Genomic DNA, 18,849 nt, shown 5'->3' with positions numbered 1-18,849 from the left:
TAATAGAGCCCAATTCAATTAGTTTGAAAGGTTACAAAGGTTACAGTTAGGGATGAAGGTAGGATTCAGTTCACTAATCAAACCAGAGAGAGCAAACAAAATGTGAAATCTATAAAAGTCTGTAAAAACTCTCCCTTTTTTGAGCTACAGTAATGTGTCTAACCCTATGGCCAGTCTCTGGTCAGAAAATGGATGGCTACTCATAAACATTTGACATTCGCTTTAGGTTCTTTTCCTCCACAATGTGTCTTAAATGTTTTGTTGGCTCAAGGCTACCTCCTTTACACTCATTTCATCGCACCCTTTATTATCCCTCATTTCCATGTTTATCTCCTTGCCATAAGTAAAAGCACCCTGGCCCTTCCCCATCTCTGAATAGAGCCTGAGCCACCAGGCATGGGACTAATGACCAGCCCTGCACAGCCCAGCCATCTGGAGAGGAGGATATACCCCCTCTGGTTCCTTTCCCCAATCAATCACGCATGCAAAATGACACAGAATGTCATTCCATTCATACAGTAAAAGAACCGTTATTAATGTATTCATCTGGCACACACTAAGTGAATACATTAATACAAAAATATTATTTCTCAAATGATGGCTCAGTAGCCTCAAGGTTTTTATAGCTGGGGCTTGAAGACTGTGAGGCTTTCAATTCAACTGTGTGAGAACTGGTGTGTGTGTGTGTGTGTGTGTGTGTGTGTATGTTGTTCTGTTTTTCTCAGCAGTGACAGTGACCTGTCCCTTAGACTTTATTCCACACTTTCACCCCCCATCTGGCCTTTTTGCTCCCAGATCAAGCAAAGCACTTTCCCTAGGCTGAGTGCTTCTCCTAATTAAACCCTAAATAAGCCCATCTGTTGAGCTATTGACCACAGCCAGTGTTCTGGTTTTATTAGAAACGTAATATTTAGCTTCCAGGGCATTCATGACGGATGGATGGATACAGATCTATATAAAGCTATGTGATTAATACATTATTTCTGCCTTGAGATGTCACCCTGGCTCTGCAGTACTGAATGTACTTAATGCTTGTCATGAGATGTGAAAACAAGCAGTCGTGCAGGACGTGTTGAAAATCAATATACAGCTGTCCTGACGGGCTCTGAGTCCATCCTCGGTGACGTAATCCCAACGGAGCAGTTAATGGAGAGGATATCCCACAAAGCCGCTGTGGTGGCGCAGAGAGGACAGGGATGGAGCGTTGGAGATACACAGAACAACACCATGGAGGGGCAGCATGATGAGTTGTTGGGCTTTGCTGTGTTTCTGTGATAAAGAAAAAAAAAAACACAGAGACAGCAGCAGGCCTTATAGAAGGGGGAGGGAGGACCAGAGGAGGCTAACACGGAGACAATACCATTGAGACCAGCCATCAGGAACATGGAACAGCCAATCAACAGTAGTACAGAAACAAAGAGCAGCTGTTCTGAAAAAAAATATTTAAAAAATATAGAGAGCAATCTTACATTATGACTGTAATGTGTGTTACTTTGTCAGGTGGCAAGTCCACCTGTGCATCTCAGAGGGTAGCATCTTCATCTGTGAAGCTGATCGCAAACAAACCTTGTAACAGATTTAAATTCCTCACTTTATATTTTAAATCTTTATCAAAAGCAAAAAAAAAAAACAAACTACTGACTCAGTTATATTTTTTATACTAACACTAATATAACACTAATAATCCAAAAGTTACATTTCCAACAATTTAGACTACTGATTCTTTCTTATCAGCAGATTCAGAATTCAGAATGAAATCACCAGTGTTTTGTGCTGAATTGAGGATTTTCTGAGCGCTAACAGGCAAAGTGGGTTTCAAAGCCAGGCTGTTGCTGTCTCCCTGTGATCTCCAAGACAGAAAGCATGGTCATTGTGAGAAGAGCCTTGTGGGAAGGGGGTGCAACCATGACAACCAGCCACTGTTACCCAGCACTCTACAAACGAGAGCCAATTGAACGCTGGGAAAAAAAGAAGACTTCAACCCCCTCGGATAGAAACACACAGACAAATTGTTCTGAAAGTCAGTGCAGCAAGGCAGTCAGCCACTGACACTTCACACAGGCTGAAAGACAAAGCTTTCTTTGTGGCTTTTTCACAAATTTCGACATCACTGAGAAGAATTTTATTATAGCAATATTAGAGGTCGACCAATAGTGGATTTTACCAATACCGATAACTAAGTTGGGCAGTACCTGCTGATAACCGATTAATCAACCGCTTTTAAAATTGATACTGAATGAAAACTTAACACTCAAAGTAAAATATTACTGAACTTTACTACAATAATAAACAGTACTGACTGTGCCATGAAAATGTGCTGCTCTTTTTAAAATGAAATAAATATATAAATATTAATATATCCATCCTTCTTCTATACCGCTTATCCTTTTCAGGGTCACAGGGAACCTGGAGCCTATCCCAGGGAGCATCGGCACAAGGCGGGGTACACCCTGGACAGGGTGCCAATCCATCACAGGGCACAATCACGTACACACTCACACACCCATTCATATACTACGGACACTTTAGACACGTCAATCTGCCTACCATACATGTCTTTGGACTGGGGAGGAAACCCCTGCAGCACGGGGAGAACATGCAAACTCCGCACAGACAGGGCCATGGTGGGAATCAAACCCCCAATCCTGGAGGTGTGAGGCGAACATGCTAACCACTAAGCCACCGTGCGCCCAATATTATTTATATTAACTAGTAATACATATTAAAGTAAATAAAACATATGCATCCAAACTGAACCAAAAATTAACCATTCCAAATGACAAATACAAAAATAGAGACATCCAAAATAAATGTAAAAAAAAATGAAAAAAAAACACTTCAAATAACACAACAAAAATCTGTCAGTGATGGACAGTTTTTATTTTGCCTCTAGAGGCCGCTCACGTGTGGATTTTTGCCGATAACTGATAGTTCCAGCAATCGGTTACCGGCACCGATTAATCGGTCGATCTCTAGTTAGTACTCATGCACTTTAAATTTTACATTTTAAAATGGAGATTTTCTCAGTACTTTTATGAATATGGATTCACAGAACACTATGTATTTGCTCAGGAAAATATTAGAGGATGACCCTGAAACATTTAGCCACAGAGCATTTGCTAAACTAGCTAGCTGACCTCACAAAATGTTAGCAATGAAAAAAATTTTTGTTTTATGGTATATTTTGACAGGATTGTCTACGGTTAAATAAATCATAATTTAAATTGAGATTTCGATACTAAAACGCCACCTGCATATACTTGTGAGAAATGCAAGATAGTTATGTAGCCACTAAATAGCCAGCTAGCTATTAGGAATAGCTGAAATCACACATTTGTACAGATTTTTCTTAGATGTTTCTAGTCAACTTTAGTAGCTTCATAGACATTAAAAACATTTTAAACATCTTATTAGCCTACATAAATTGTTTTTGTTATAACTCGACATATTTAAAGGTAAACTCAGAATAAGTACACAGAGCTCCATCTTCATGATGCAGTCATTTAAGTAAGTCTTTATTTATTTTGTCTTCTTTCCTGACAAAATAGTTTTATTTATGGAGGCCAGTGGATCGCACCAAGCCCTGCACGATCACTCTGTTTCACGCACTGCGGCTGTTTATGGAACTCTGCCAGTAGCTCTTTACAGGTGCTGTACATCAGCGCCTCTCTGCCAGCAGACGTTCTGTGGCTCAGGAGTGGAATGTACACGGTTTGATTATGTCCCTGTCTTGCCGGGAAGTGTTTTGGAGTCCTGCAGCTTTCACAGGGCATTACGTGAAGCCCTGACCTGGCACTCTGCCTCCATCTGTGGGCCTGAGAGGCTGCGTGGCTCAGCTACTTCCCTGCTTCATTAGAGAGCCACCTTTGGGAGGTCTAGCTGAAGGAGCAAGTGGGGTAGGAACGAGAAGAAATAAGACACAGTAAAGACAAGAGGGGAAATCTAAAGGACCCAAGCAGCATGATTTCGCATTACGAGATGTCTTCAGGTTGTATAGATAGCTCATTACGTACAGTGAATAAAGGAAAGAAAATGCAGACTTGCACGTTCAATTCGATTCAGAGGAAGGAGGTTGTGAAATGAAATACTTGCGTTGCTTGATTCAAACAGTGGTCCTGCTTTAGCACTGAGAACTCTCGCATGCACCCCCACCCCCCTCCTCATCTATCTCGTCCCCTCCCCCAATCACTTGCTTTCACTGTATGAGTCTCTTTAGTGACATATGGACGATCCTCTGTGGTGGCGGCTCCATTTATTGTGCAGCGTTACTCTCAGCAGCTATGCCAACGGCTGCAGAATGCACTAAAATCCCTGCCGCTAACCAACCAGAGGCCTCCAGCTACAGTAAGATTCATTTAGAGATGACAAGTTTCAGTCGGAACTAAACTAATGTATTCAGCCAAGCCCCACACAGGCTCGGCCTTTTGTTGTGCAATATGTAAGGAATAAAACACGACAGAGGATGCTGTTATAGGACAACAATCAATGGTGGCCTGATGCGAAACGGAGTTATTGTTTACCGCTCTGAATTCATTATTTTCCACTAACAGTGCATCCCAAAGTGTTTTATTCCTCTTATACTACAGCAATATGTCAACAACTGAATTTTTCATTTATTTCTGGCTGACACATTGTGCTTGTTGACCCTTTATAGTCAGATTTAATGTTGTTGAAGATCCATGAGGCAAGTTAGTTCTTGTTACCACTTACTATAAACAGCTGGCCTCTCAATAGTCTATTTTTCCTCTTTTTTGAAGTCAATGAGACCAAAAAAATGAAGCTTGTCTTGTTGCAGAGAAAAGTGCAAAGTGCGCTGACCCGAAGACTTTCCCGTGGCAGAAAACTTACTGACTGTTACAAAGCGGTTACACATGAGACTCCTGACATAAATGTTAGACATCCTACAGAAAACTTCACCAACTCAACATTTATCAGTCCCTCCAGGATTTAGATTTTTTTGCGATTCCAGAAACTAAAGCAAAATCAAAGAAACGCTGCAATATTTGCAGCAGCTCGCAATTTTTCAAAATTACCGCAGACTTGGACCAAAACGCGGCATGTGACGTCATCACGCCAAAGCATTCAGCCAAAGCCCCCTTCGATTCACGTGCATTGAACATGAGTACAGCTAAAAGGTCTCATTTACCAACAAACATCACTGCGAAAGACTATTTTGTGCAATTGTAATTTAGTCCAAGTCAAGTAGTTTTCTGCAAAAAAGCACAAAAACTCCGCAAGTTGCATCGCAACAATCACAAAAACACTCAGCGAAATCCTGTACAGACTGACTTATATGTCTTCCTTTGTAAAATAACACATTTTTTAATCTGTTTTTTACTAACTTTGATTACGCAGAGTGTCTGCTATACAAGTCCATGTGAATTAGTTGTTACTATAAGAATAATAAAGGATTAATACAGGATTAGGAATAATCAACACCTTCCGATCAATCAGATTCAAGTATGCTGTGGTATAAATCTAGTTTGTATGTCTCTGTATTTTAAATACGGTGTGTTAATACATGCAGGATACACCATGCAAGATATTAGGAGAGACATTAGAGAATAATTCATTATTCCTTTCTTTAGGGTTACAATGTGCTTCTGTACTTCTGAGGCCATAGCTAACTCACATATTAGAAACCAGAGTTATCTCTAATAAATATGCTTAATAATGCACATTAACACATTTCATGCAGTCAACCTAATCCATGCTCACATCCATTTGATGTCAAACACTACAGCACCAAAGTCTCTGCAGCGGTCTGTCAGACCTTCATAGCAACAGCTGACTGGTTTACTGATTATGTATGGACTTTGGTATGAGCATGTAGGCGGATGTATGCAGCTTAAATCCTTCCTAACTTCACACATAACTCTGGCTGCACTCAATCAACTCCAGGCAAGACAAGGCCATCGGTCATTCAGGGCTTCATAACACACTGAGCACCAAATGAACTGTAGCAAGATCAATAACCGTACACTTGTAAGAAAAAATTACTATACACTTGTTGGAAGAAAAACGGTTCCATCTAGCACCCTTGGTTAGTAAACCAAAATATTGTGTTTTAGATCTTGCCAAGTTCTCCTCCACATCACCACATTGCAGTGTTGCCTCCACTGGCAACCTGTAGCAGCCTGCATCAGATTTAAAGCACTGATACTTGCCAACAAAGACAAACATGGACCTACCTGAAGGAACTTATCACACCCTGATCAGCGCTACACTCCCTTTGAGACTCTAGTACAGCTCAATTTGACCTACCACTCCTCAAGGAACAAGGAATACATGCTTCAGGACTTCTCTGTACCGGTACTAATGTTGTGGAATGAACTCCAGCGGCTGTCGGAAAACAGCTGAGTCACTGACTGTCTTCAAATGAAGACTAAAGACCTGGCTCTTCAGTGAACACTTAAATGAGCACTATTTATTTTTTTATTTTTTTTTAAACTCATTTTGTTGGGAACTCATCATATTAACGCCTCACTAACAGGGCATTAGCATGCTAGTATTATTAGATCCTGACCTATTTGTACTAGCATGCACAGCATTTGTGTTTTATTATATATATATATATATATATATATATATATATATATAGCCATATTGCACACCTCTACAAGTTAAATCTACCATCATAAGAGTCCTAAACAGGTTGACCCTCCCTCACCCAGGGGATGTCTCTTTTAGAAGTAGAACCCTATTAGAAAGATAGAACTGTTAACTATCCAAAGAGCCCTTGATATTAAAAAGTATATAAACAGTCAGCAAAAAAAGTATTTCACACAGAGCATTTGTTGTACAATCACATATCACCAAATCACACAAATACTCCTACAATTGTGCAATGTGAAATAAATCTACAAGCCTAGAGGGTTCCTCACTAGGCGAACCCTTAACAGTACTATGTTGAACCCTACCAGTGTTGTTGGAAGTGCTGTTATAGGAAAATAATTAACAATGGCATGGTGAAGAACAAAGCACATCATACTTTTTTTATAGATATATTTAATGTTCTGAAAGGCTGATGAAAGCAGTCAGTTCCTGTCACTTCTGTTACAGCAGCTCTATGTAGTTGTTCCCTTACCAGGCTCGCATTTTTCCTCTCTTGAATAAGTGAATAAGACAAAAATGCAATTTGCAACATTACAGAGAAACCGCAACGCCCTCTGTCCTGAAAACTTTCCTGTGTCAGAAAGCGTGACTGCACTGACAATGGAGACTCCTTCCATAAATGCCTCACAGGAAACTTCACCACAGCAACAATTACACATCTGTTTATGTGAACCATCTGCCATACAAGTCCCTAAGTAAGTTGTTACTACAGAAACAATAACGTATTAGAACGAGTGCATTAATCAGTCCTTGAAGGATTTTGCGATCGCAGAAATGAATGCAAAATCAAGGAAACTCCACTATTCAGAGGAGCTTGCAATATTTCAAAATTACCACAGATTTTCCGTAGATTTGGGCCAAGATGCGTTGTGTAATCTCATCACAAAGCGCAGTGTGACGTCATCACAACGAACATTCAGCCAAAGACGCTTTCGATTTGCGCTCGTCGAACATAAGGACAGCTAAAAGGTCACATTTACCAACAAACATTATTGCAAAAGACCGTGAAAAACAATTCCATGCAATTTAAATAAAAAACCACATACACACACACACACACACACACACACACACACAGAAAACTCAGCAAATTGCATTGCGAATTTTGAAAAACGCCCCAGCAAAATCAAATAAAAAACTCCATGAAATCCTGTATGGGCTGATTAATATAAAGCTGTAAAAAGCTGTAACTACTGTCAGAACTGCTGCTAAAGAAAATGAATCAACACATTCTGACCAATCAAAATAACACTGTGGTCAATTTAACTACCAACCAACGTATTTCTTACTCACAATAATTAGCAGACTGGGCACTGAAATCTATTTTTGTATCAACTTCTAAATATTGTCATATGTATCATGAATTATGAGAATCATTCATTCATCTTCAGTAACGGTTTTATCCTGGTCAGGGTCATGGTGGATTCAAATCCTATCCCAGGAACACTAGGTATGAGGTGGGAATGCACCCTGGATATGACGTCAGTGTATCGCAATTTACCATGCACACACATTCACACACTTATTCACATGTCGGTCCAAGTTACAGTCAGCAATCCACCTACTACCATGATTTTTTTAAACAAAAGTTGAGGAAACCCAACTCAGATGCTGGGAGAACGTGAAAATCCACAAAGCCCTAGCTCAGGATCGAACCAGGGACCACGGCGGTGTGAGTAGGAAATGCTTCCCATTACACCACCTGTTTGGATCATTTTGTCTTTGCCTTTAACAGGTTTTGAGCAGCTTTTAAAGTTAGCACACCAAATACTAGCTGAAGCAAATTAAAGCCACAGCACAAACACACTAAAATGTCCTTTAATCGTTTGAAATTCTTCCTCTTGACGTTGCAGGTGGCCAGTAGGGGGCGCTCGGTCACGCATAGAATGATGAAGAAGCGCTGCTTCAGGATACCAGATCCGTCCAAGCGCACGCATACACACACACACACACACTCGCAGAACGTTCAGTCCATAGCCTACCGTTTTATCTCAAATCACATTTTATTCCCGTGCCAGCTGCAGTCGCGTGTGGCGCAAAATCCGGATTTAACGCTTTAACCAGAACCTGACAGATGAAGTGACAAATGCAGAGAGCTAACTTCAATAAATGTCTCGTCATATAGACAACTGAATGTCAGCCCAATGCAACTGAGTGCAAAAGTATACTAGAGATTACAGATCTGTCCAAACTGTCCAACTAGAGCCTACTGTCACTATGTGGAATGAGACACAGCCCAGCCGGTGCGTGATGCTCACAGCTGAGGACGAGCATCAGTGCAGCGCGTGCAGAACAGAACGAGGGTGCCTAACACACACACACACACACACACACACACACACACACACACTCACACACACGCACGCACACAGAAGCACAAAAGCGCACGGACCTGTCTGTCCTTTGCCCAGCGTCTTCTCCAGCCGGTACGGTCCCACGTAGGAGGCGTGCTGAGCGCTGCTCTCTTTCCCCGATAAAGAGGACATTTTGGCTTTAGAGTGAAAAAGGAGCGATGCTTCAGCGATCAGCTGCGAGTCCGCTATGTGGGGCTTTCTCAAGGCCAGTAGGAGCAACTCCTTCCCCGCCCAGCTCTCTCTCTCTCTCTCTGTCTCTCTCTCTCTCTCTCTCTCTGTCTCTGGGGTGCTCTGCTCTGCCTCTCTCCTCCTGCAGATGGCGCAAGACAGCAAACACGCGCGCATGGGTTGCCAAATTGCTTCTCTCCATAGTCATGTCTAATAGTTGTCCATTTATTTTTCATGTATGAATTATATTGACCACCTGTGAAATGAAATGTGGACCCACAAAGCCCTGGACACCTCACCATCACACCCATACCCTATGTGGTTCTTCCCCAAACCCTTTCCACAAAGTAGGAAGCACACAATTGTATAGAATGTCTTTATGTGTAGTATTACAAATTCCCCTTCACTGGAACTAAGAGGCCCAAACATGTTCCAGCATGACAGTGACACTGTACACAAATACAGAGCTCCATGATGAAGACATGGTTTGCCAAGGTTGGAGTGGAAGAAGTTGAGTGACCTGTGTAGATCCCTGACCTCAACCCCAGTGAACACATTTGGGATGAATTGGAGCACTGACCGCACCCCAGGCCTCCTCACCTGACATTAAAGCCTTACCTCACTAATGCTCTCACAGCCCAGCTACAAAATCTAGTAGACAGCATTCATAGAAGAGTGGAGATCATTGTAACAGCAACAGAGGGATCTGGAATGAGATGTTCAACAAGCACATATGGGTGTGATGGTCAGGTGTCCATAAATGTTTGACCACTATAGTGGATTTTTGTATATTTTATTTCTCATAGTATTGTTGTTTATTTAATGAAACCATGGAGATCACCACACGAATAAATGAAAAATCGGCCGAAGACGAAACCAAATATAATGAAAAACTTGGTGGAAAGCCGAAGGCCGAAACCGAACACGTTTTTTTTTCACGTTTTTTCCATTTATTTTGCCATTTTTTTCACCATTGCATAAATTAAATAGTCAAAATGTGCTTTTTACTATTTTGTCTTGCTTTTCAAAGAAAAAAATCAATCACAAAAACTACAATTTCAAAATATTTATTTAACACTGAACATTTTTTTCCATTCCAGCAGGCATAGGCTACCAATAAGGCACAATATAACTTTAAATAAATAAATGAGTAAAATAAAAATATTTTGATGTGGTCATCTTTGAGCCCCTTGAATAGCCTATGTTAGTTCTATAACTGACTGCTGAAAGAATGGAACACTCTGAAGCCTACAACAAAAAAGTGCATTAAAAAGTGCATTGACAAGAGTGCAGAAAATGGTTCTATTGGGTTCTATACGGCTGATTATATTGGGGATATATACCGCTCGCGTACCTGTACACCTCGCGGAATATTAGAGGAGATATAGGATAGGTAGATATGTTGTTAATGTTATGTTCCTTGATAGATTTAGTTAGTTTAAACTATAGATTAGTTCATTTCGTCCCTTTGCTTGTCTTGACTACGTTTTTTGGATTATGATTTGGATTTATCTGCCCGCCCTTAAATAAATACGTCTTTACCTGCTTCCGTACTCTACTCCCTTACGTCTCGCGACTTGACAGAATACTCCGGAACAAAAACAAAAAAGTAAACATCCCAAGAGCACGTGCGTCGTGCACGTAGCTCGCGCATGCGCGCGCCCCCTCATGGAGGTCGTTACATGCGTGCGTCTCACTCTGGTTGCTAGACTATTTGGGCGCGTCATCATACACGTCATTGTTCGGTCAAATTTATTCGGCCTTTTCACTATTCTGTCGAACACCGAAAATGCTTTTATTGCTATTTTCGGCCGAATAATTTCGGTTGCCGAACGTTCTGTGCATCCCTAATATATATATATATATATATATATATATTCTAGATTTTGATTTACAAGTGCAAACCAGTAGTTTTCTGGGGTGTCCAATCTTATTCGGAAAGATCCGGTGTGGGTGCAGGTTTTCATTGCAGGCAGAAGCCACACCTGAGTCTATTGAAAGCGAAGCACAACTGAATAAACAGGTGGAATCAGGTGTGGCTGCTGCTTGGTTGGAAAGAAAACCTGCATCCACACCAGCCCTTTGCAGATAAGATTGGACACCCCTAGGCTTGCATAATGAAGGCCACATAATTAATCAAAAAAAAAGTGTTGAAAGCAGCACTCTGGCAACCCTGCAAACACACGGAGCGTGATTTGTGCTGGCTCAAATAGAGCCTGCTTCTAATCCCATTACTGAAATCCATATCCATATCAGAAATGTATCTCTGCAGTCACGGATTGACATTTTTTCTGATTTCATATATTACTGCATATGTTAGTGATAGAGCTAGAAAATTGATTTTCTTTCTGGCGCAGAAGAAATCATAAACCAAAATATAAACTGTAAAATGCAGTGCAGTGCCTTGCATAAGTATTCAACCCCATTGAACGTCTCTGCATTCTGTAGTGTTATAACCTGGAACTGAAATGAACTCAATTTGGATTATATGTGATGAATCTACAGAAAACAGCCCATAATACTGAAATGGGGGGGGAAATTGATCATAAACTATTTACAAAAAAAATAAAATAAAAGTCTGCTCTGAAACCCATAAAATTAGATCTGGTGCTAAAATTAGAGTTGCTATTAGATGTCACATACCTGGTTGAATAAAGTTCACCTGTGTGCAATTAAACCCCAAAGTTTGTTACAGCTCAACAAACAACATCATGAGCTATCCAAACAATTTGATGTTAATTCAAATTCTTGAAAGTTATCAATCAGGGTTTGGTTTAAAAATATTTAAAATGTCATTGACCAGGAAGGTAATGCATTAGTCAGAGAAGCAACCAATAAGCCAAGGGTAATTCTGAAGGCGCTGGAGAGATCCACAGCTCAGATGGGAGAAGCTGTTCACAGGACAACCATTGTCTGGGTTTTATGAAAGAGTGTCCAAATAAAGCCATTACTGAAAAAAGGCATATGAAATCCCAATCAGAGTTTTTCAAAAAAGCATGTTGGAGACCCAGCAAACATGTGGAAAAAGGTTCTCTCTGGTCTGATGAGACCAAAATTGAAAATTGAATTGTTTGGCCTTTTGGTGGAAATCTAACATAGTTCATCACCCTGAGAACACTATTCCCACAGTGAAGCATGGTGGTGGTATCATGTTTGTTGTTCCCATGTGATGGGAGTATCTAGGCAGAATTTTTAGTAACCATCAACCGCTTCTGGGATAAAGGACGTCTCATCTGGCAGTCACTGCCCTCTGAGGTTGTAAAGAAAAAAACAAGACCAAACTTTCACTCCAACCAATTGTTTGTGTCCTACATAGCTAACAGTCATATTTGTGTTCATAATTGTGGTTGTAGATCACCTGAAGTTGCTTCGTAACCTCCAACATGACTTGCTTACACAGATAACTTGCTTACACCAATCAGCAATAATATAACCGCTGACAGGTGAAGTACATAACATTGATTATCTTGTTACAGTGGCACCTGTCAAGGGGTGGGATATATTAGGCAAGAAGTGATCAGTCAGTTCTAGAAGCTGATGTTTTGGAAGCAGGAAAAATGGACAAGCGTAAGGATCTGAATGACTATGGCAAGGGCCAAATTGTGATGGCTAGACAACTGGGTAAGAGCATATCCAAAACAGCAGGTCTTGTGGGGTGTTCCTGGTATGCAGTGGTTAGTACCTACCAAATGTAGTCCAAGGAAGGATTACCAGTGAACAGAACAGGACCATGGAGCAATGGAAGAAAGTGGCCTGGTCTGATGAATCACATTTTCTTTTACATCATGTGTATGGCTGCATGCGTGTGCGACTCTTACGTGGGAGAGAGATGGTACCAGGATGCACTATGGAAAGGCACTATTAGGCAGATGGTTTTAATGTTATGGCTAATTGGTGTATTTGTCAAAAGTGTCTTTTTTGTTAGCGTTTTCAAATGCGCTGGAAGTTATGGCATATGGTGCCACTAAACAGTGCCCAAACGCAATCCCTGCCTTAGACCATTTCGGCTAAAATTCTGCCCGATGGTACCTTCGAAAGATGTGCCTATTAAAGCAGCTGCCATCAGAATAAAATGCAGCTCTAGTGGTTCTTGGCTCTATAATCTGACACACGGACACTCAGATGTTACAGAGAGCATGTTGGATCTGTTTCAAATCCAGATTCCAAAGTAACACACTTCAGAGCTGCTGTACTCTTTTGAAGTCACTGCAAACATCTGCTCAGGTTGGAGCTCATGGTTCCATGCTGTCCCTTTCTCTCTTTCAACTTCTTGTCTAAGAAAAGCTGTGATCTAGACAAGCATACTGTAAGATTTTATTTAAAGGGGTAAGACAGGCACTGTGTGGACAACAGCAGTGCTGTTAAAAACAGTTTGAGCATGTTCTGGAAACAGTCCACTCAACAGATGACTCCATTAGTGAACGAGTATTACTGGCTTGGCACATGTTCACCACTGGAGTGTTCCAAAGTGTCCATATGAGAGGACACTCGTGATTAAGTCAGGGGTCAAAATGGAGTCATGATTTTCTGACTCCCAAGGCACACCTACAAACATGCGGCGCACTCTGTGGCTTCTCAAAGGTTGGTGTGTCAGTATTTGTAGTTTGACCTTTTAGTTACAAGTAAATTCTTGATTATTTGCATCTCCATTATCCGTGACATTTCATCTATTGTTTCAGCTTTGAAATACACAACTCCAGTGCAATCAATCATGACGTTCTTTTATGTGAAATGTGTCACTCTTTAGCTTGCTCATAGACGAGAACTCAAAAACTCATTTTCCACTGTCAAATAAACCAGACTGAAGACTGTGTAACAACTTCATGGCTTTTTGGTCATGCAGTTAAAAAAAAACAAAAACATTGTGGACAATCTTATTCCATTGTAGAACATACTAAATAATTAAATTGATGAGGTGGGGAATGGGTGATTGAGAAAAAAGAGAGGCTTTGATTAAGTTCTTGGCAATTTACTGCCTTCATGTCTGGAATAACTAAAAGAAAAGGCCAGACAAATGATAAATACCTTACAGCACATTTCCAATGAGAATTTGGGGATCATCTGTACATGAATATATTGCGTTTAAAGGTATAATGTGAATTTTATGATCTATATGGCTGCTGTAAACATGACAGAGAATAATGGGACTGATCCTGTTGTGTATGGACACATAAGTAGTGGTCACCAACCCTGTTCCTGGAGATCTTCCTATACCTGAAGACACTATCTCCAACTATAATCATGCCCACATGCCATCTAATTATTGCCTTAAGTTCTTGATGAACTTGGTACAGAGAAAACTAGAAGCTCAAAGTCCTACAGACCTTCCCATGGCAGAAAACTTACTGACTGTTACAAAGCTCTGACACTGAAGATTCCTTCTATAAATGTTAAACGAATAAAATATCTCCTTCCAGTACACTTCACTATATCAACAATTATCATTTTTTCTTTATTAAATAATGATTTTTGTATCCCATCTATTTTTAGCCTTAGATTATATGGAGCATCACATAATCCCTTTGTTAGCTGTTACCATAGAAACAACACCTAGTCAATACCTTTTGGCCAATCAAAATTGAGAATTCAACAGCTATGCTATGGCATAACTCTGATTACCTGTGACCAAAAATATCTAAGGTCATAGCTAAAGGACTAACATGGATAGACAGACATTTACAAGGATTACTTGCTGAGCATAATAAAGATACACATTTAAAAGTTCTATACAAATTAATTACCTATTTGGACCAACTCCCAAAAAAATTATATAATAAGAGCTTCGGAAAATGGATGGTTATGTAGAACCAGTTTTCTACCAGTGGTTCTACTGACCGACTGAGTGGACTACCACCAGGACGGTTTCCTATGCATCTAGTGGAGTTTATGTTATATTTGAACAGCACTAACAAACACAAGGCTTCTTCTATGCATTAGCTTTCCCTTTTATTAGTGCGTGCATGTGGGTGTGTGCGTGTGTGCGTGTCTCTGTGTGTGTGTGTGTGTGTGTGTGTGTGTGTGTGTGTGTGTGTGTGTGTGTTTTATTATGTATAGCTCACAAAAGCAAACCTGACAGCATTTTTTAGAGACTTTTCTACAGTTCTAAATATCCTTGATCTTCACAGTTGACCCTGGCCAGCTGGCTAACATATCCTAGTTGCTATCTACACAAAAAAAAAAGACCTCTTTGAATAAAACTGCAACAAGACACTTTGCCTTTAGGAAAACAGTTCGTCTTTTCAGTTCTTTCTAGTAACTCATTCAGTGTATTTGCATTACTGTATGTCACCTCAAAAATACCATTCATCTTCAGTAAGAGCTTTATCCTGGTCAGGAATGTGATGGATCCAAAGCCTCTTGTGATGTATGAATACACCCTGGATGGGACACCAATCCATCACAGAGCAACATGCACACACATATTCACAAATTCATTCACACCTAGTGGCAATATAGAACTGCCAGTTCATCTATAGGCTTGATTTTGGAGGTGGGGAGGTAACCAGAGAATTTAAAGGAAACCTACACAGGCATGGAGAGAACTTTCAAAACTCTGCAGAGCCAGTGAGGCAGCAACATTATGCACTCCATCACCATGCTGTCCAACTCAAAAATATGTTAAATGTCAATAAGCTACAATGGCCACCAGGAGCCATTGTATGAGGCAGAAGAAAATGAGTATGAAAATGCCTCGTCTCCAGACACTTCTTTATCATTTTTATTAGGGTTAATCAGTTTGGGGAATCTAAGTATTATTATTAATCTTATAAAAAAGATTATATAAGTGATTCCTAATGATAGTTCAGGGGACCCCCTGCCCTGCACATTTGAAGGTTTTTCCCTACTGCTGGTATACCTTAATGAGTTGAGCCAAGTGTGTAAGAGGACTGTAGAGAACCCCTGTGTTATATCATTAAACAATGTAATTCAATATTTGGTGGGAGTAACTGAAATAAGCAGCCCTGAATACATTAAAGAAATGCTCATTTTATTATTATAATTACAATTATTATCACAGTTATTATTATTATCTGTAACATACTATATGCAATAACACTGCCAAGATTTTTGACACATTCCACTGCATATATATATATCAGTCCCTCCAGGATTTCACGAATTTGTGATCATAGAAATGAATGCAAAACTCCGCAATATTCTGGAGGAGCTTGCAGTTTTACAAGGTTACCACAGATTTTCTGCAGATTTAGGCCAAGTCACAACCTGCATTCAGCCAAAGCCCTCTTCGATTCATGTGTGTCGAACATGAGTACAGCTAAAAGGTCTCATTAAAAACAAACATCACTGCAAAAGACCATGCAAAACTCTTTAGTGCAGTTGCAATTTCTCCAATTCTAGTTTTCTGCAAAAAAAAACCCTCTAAAACAAAAAAAAATGCACAAATTGCATCGCAGGGCGCACGGTGGCTTAGTGATTAGCACGTTCGCCTCACACGGCCAGGGTTAGGGGTTCGATTCCCACCGCTGCTCTGTGTGTGCGGAGTTTGCATGTTCTCCCCGTGCTGCCAGGGTTTCCTCCGGGTACTCCGGTTTCCTCCCCCAGTCCAAAGACATGCATGGTAGGCTGATTGGCATGTCCAAAGTGTCCGTAGTGTATGAATGGGTGTATGAATGGGTGTGTGAATGTGTGTGTGAGTGTGCCCTGCGATGGGTTGGCACCCCGTCCAGGGTGTACCCCGCCTTGTGCCCCATGCTCCCTGGGATAGGCTCCAGGTTCCCCGTGACCCTGAAGGATAAGCGGTATAGAAGATGGATGGATGGATGGATGGATTGCATCGCAAATTTTGAAAACTCCACAGCAAAATCAAGTATTTTTGGCCTCAACAATCACAAAAAACTCCTCTACAGACTGATATATATTTTAGTACAACATTTGCATTAATATTTGATCAATGCTAGTTTCATCCTGAGACCTTGATCGTGACTGCAGGTTTGAGTTTGCATCATATAGATTATTCATTTGCTCTTTTTTAGTTAACAGTTTATTCTAGTCAGGTTTGCAGTGAATCTTGGGTATGCTGGGTGCAAGTCAATCCATCCATTTTCCATACCGCAGGGTTGTAGGGCACAAGGTGGGGGACACCCTGGACATGGTACCAACCCATCGCAGGGCACACACATTCACACACTATGGAGAATTTGGAAACACCAGTCAGCATACAACACATATGGAGAACATGTAAACTCCATGCACACAGGGCGGAGGTGGGATTCAAACCCCCAACCCCGGAGGTGTAAGGCAAACGTGCTAACCACTAAGCCACCATTGGTTGCAAGTCAATAATCTAGTAATAACCTAGTCCATCGCTGGAGCAACACACACACACACACACACACACACACACACACACACACACACACACACACACACACACACACACACACACACACACACACACACACACACACACACACACACCTAGGGGCAATTTAATTTAGCCAATTCAGGAGGAAATCCAGTGGAAACATCCGCCACACTCTGCATCAAAATTCTTATCCTTGGTAATGGGAAACATGCTATTACTGCAGTGAATGTAGATTAGATTGAAAAATACTTGAATATATTTTGTTGATGTAACTTTAGGAATTCTGTGTACATTGTAATCCCAGAACAAGCTGTACATTTTGGCCCTGCAATGGGTTGGATGGATGGAAGCTGTACACTTTCATGTGGCTTGTATAACTTTAGAGCAGTCATCACTCTCAGCTCTGTGGTAAACCTCATAGAATGAGGCCAGTTAATCTTCCTCTCTTTCTGTCAGTTTATCACTTCGGTGACCAGATGAGTCAGTGTTCCAGTTGTTCAGCAGTCCAAGCATATCTCCTACAGCATATCCCGATCATTCTTTGCTCAGGGTGACAGACAGCTGATAGTGTGTGTACTGCTGTTAAAATGATATGATGATATACAGAAAGAATAGGCAGTTTGGGTAATACTGTATAGCATGTCATAGGCTTCACTAAACCAGGGGAGCACGGGGCAGTCGTTAACCCATCATAAAGATCTATCAGACTCTCATCACTTCCTCTGATTGCTGCTTCATCCTTCATGCAACATTTGAGGTTCTACCACTGCCCTCTTCAGGACATGTTTCTCTCTCCAGTGGCAACGAGATAAAGCAGATTTTAAACTGAATTTAACTGTGAAGTTCTGTCAAAGAAAAACCCTCCCACAGAACAGAACAGAACAGAACAGAAGAGTATTTGTATGCAGGAATCTGACTAGCCTGTGTTTGAATAACGTCCGTATCTGTGGCCGTGTTTACTCAGCTTTTTGGAGGCAAGCAGCCGTGTCTCTTCACCTTATGCCATGCTACAAAATAATCACAAGACTTCATACATGATTGAAGCACTGAAAGACTTTAGCCAAACATTGAAGACAAGGACAAGCCTGAGATCCTGTAATCAGTGCTCATACGCTAATCTGTCTCGTCTGTTTCCTGATACGTAGAAGCAAAATCCATCTCTTTGTCACTTCTTCAATAAAATACCTCCATGCGCTAGAGGTCAGTCAGAAAATAATGTATGTGTACAGTATATGTCCTGTCTTTCATTCTTATTAAATATGCATAATTATCGGGCAAACAATTAGGATCTAAGGCGCAAGTTGTTAGCAATCAAAAGAAGACTAAAATGCTGGCAGGGATAATTAGGCATGCGCTGCCTGAATAATTGCACAGTGGCTAATGCAG

At 40.8% G+C, this 18,849-nt stretch overlaps 1 protein-coding gene across 4 annotated transcripts in view; it reads right to left on the bottom strand.

Moving 5' to 3' along the window:
• The window catches only part of brsk2b (BR serine/threonine kinase 2b), a 184,598-nt gene extending 173,764 nt beyond the window's left edge, over nt 1-10,834 (bottom strand). For 3 of the 4 annotated variants that reach the window (XM_053617324.1, XM_053617325.1, XM_053617326.1), the window contains exons 1-3: nt 10,680-10,834; nt 9,756-9,843; nt 9,008-9,279 (exon numbers count right to left, since the gene is read on the bottom strand). In XM_053617324.1, the coding sequence (XP_053473299.1) occupies nt 9,008-9,279; nt 9,756-9,802 (319 nt within the window). In that variant the 5' untranslated portion in view covers nt 9,803-9,843; nt 10,680-10,834. The remainder of the gene's footprint in view (nt 1-9,007; nt 9,280-9,755; nt 9,844-10,679) is intronic. The other variant, XM_053617328.1, reaches the window with a different exon arrangement.
• Nucleotides 10,835-18,849: the final 8,015 nt, after the last annotated feature.

Source organism: Ictalurus furcatus, chromosome 27 (genome assembly GCF_023375685.1).
Source record: "Ictalurus furcatus strain D&B chromosome 27, Billie_1.0, whole genome shotgun sequence".
Classification (NCBI taxonomy): Eukaryota; Metazoa; Chordata; class Actinopteri; order Siluriformes; family Ictaluridae; genus Ictalurus; species Ictalurus furcatus.
The sequence above is the reverse complement of the archived record's forward strand: the minus strand, read 5'-3'. Positions and strand labels throughout refer to the sequence as shown.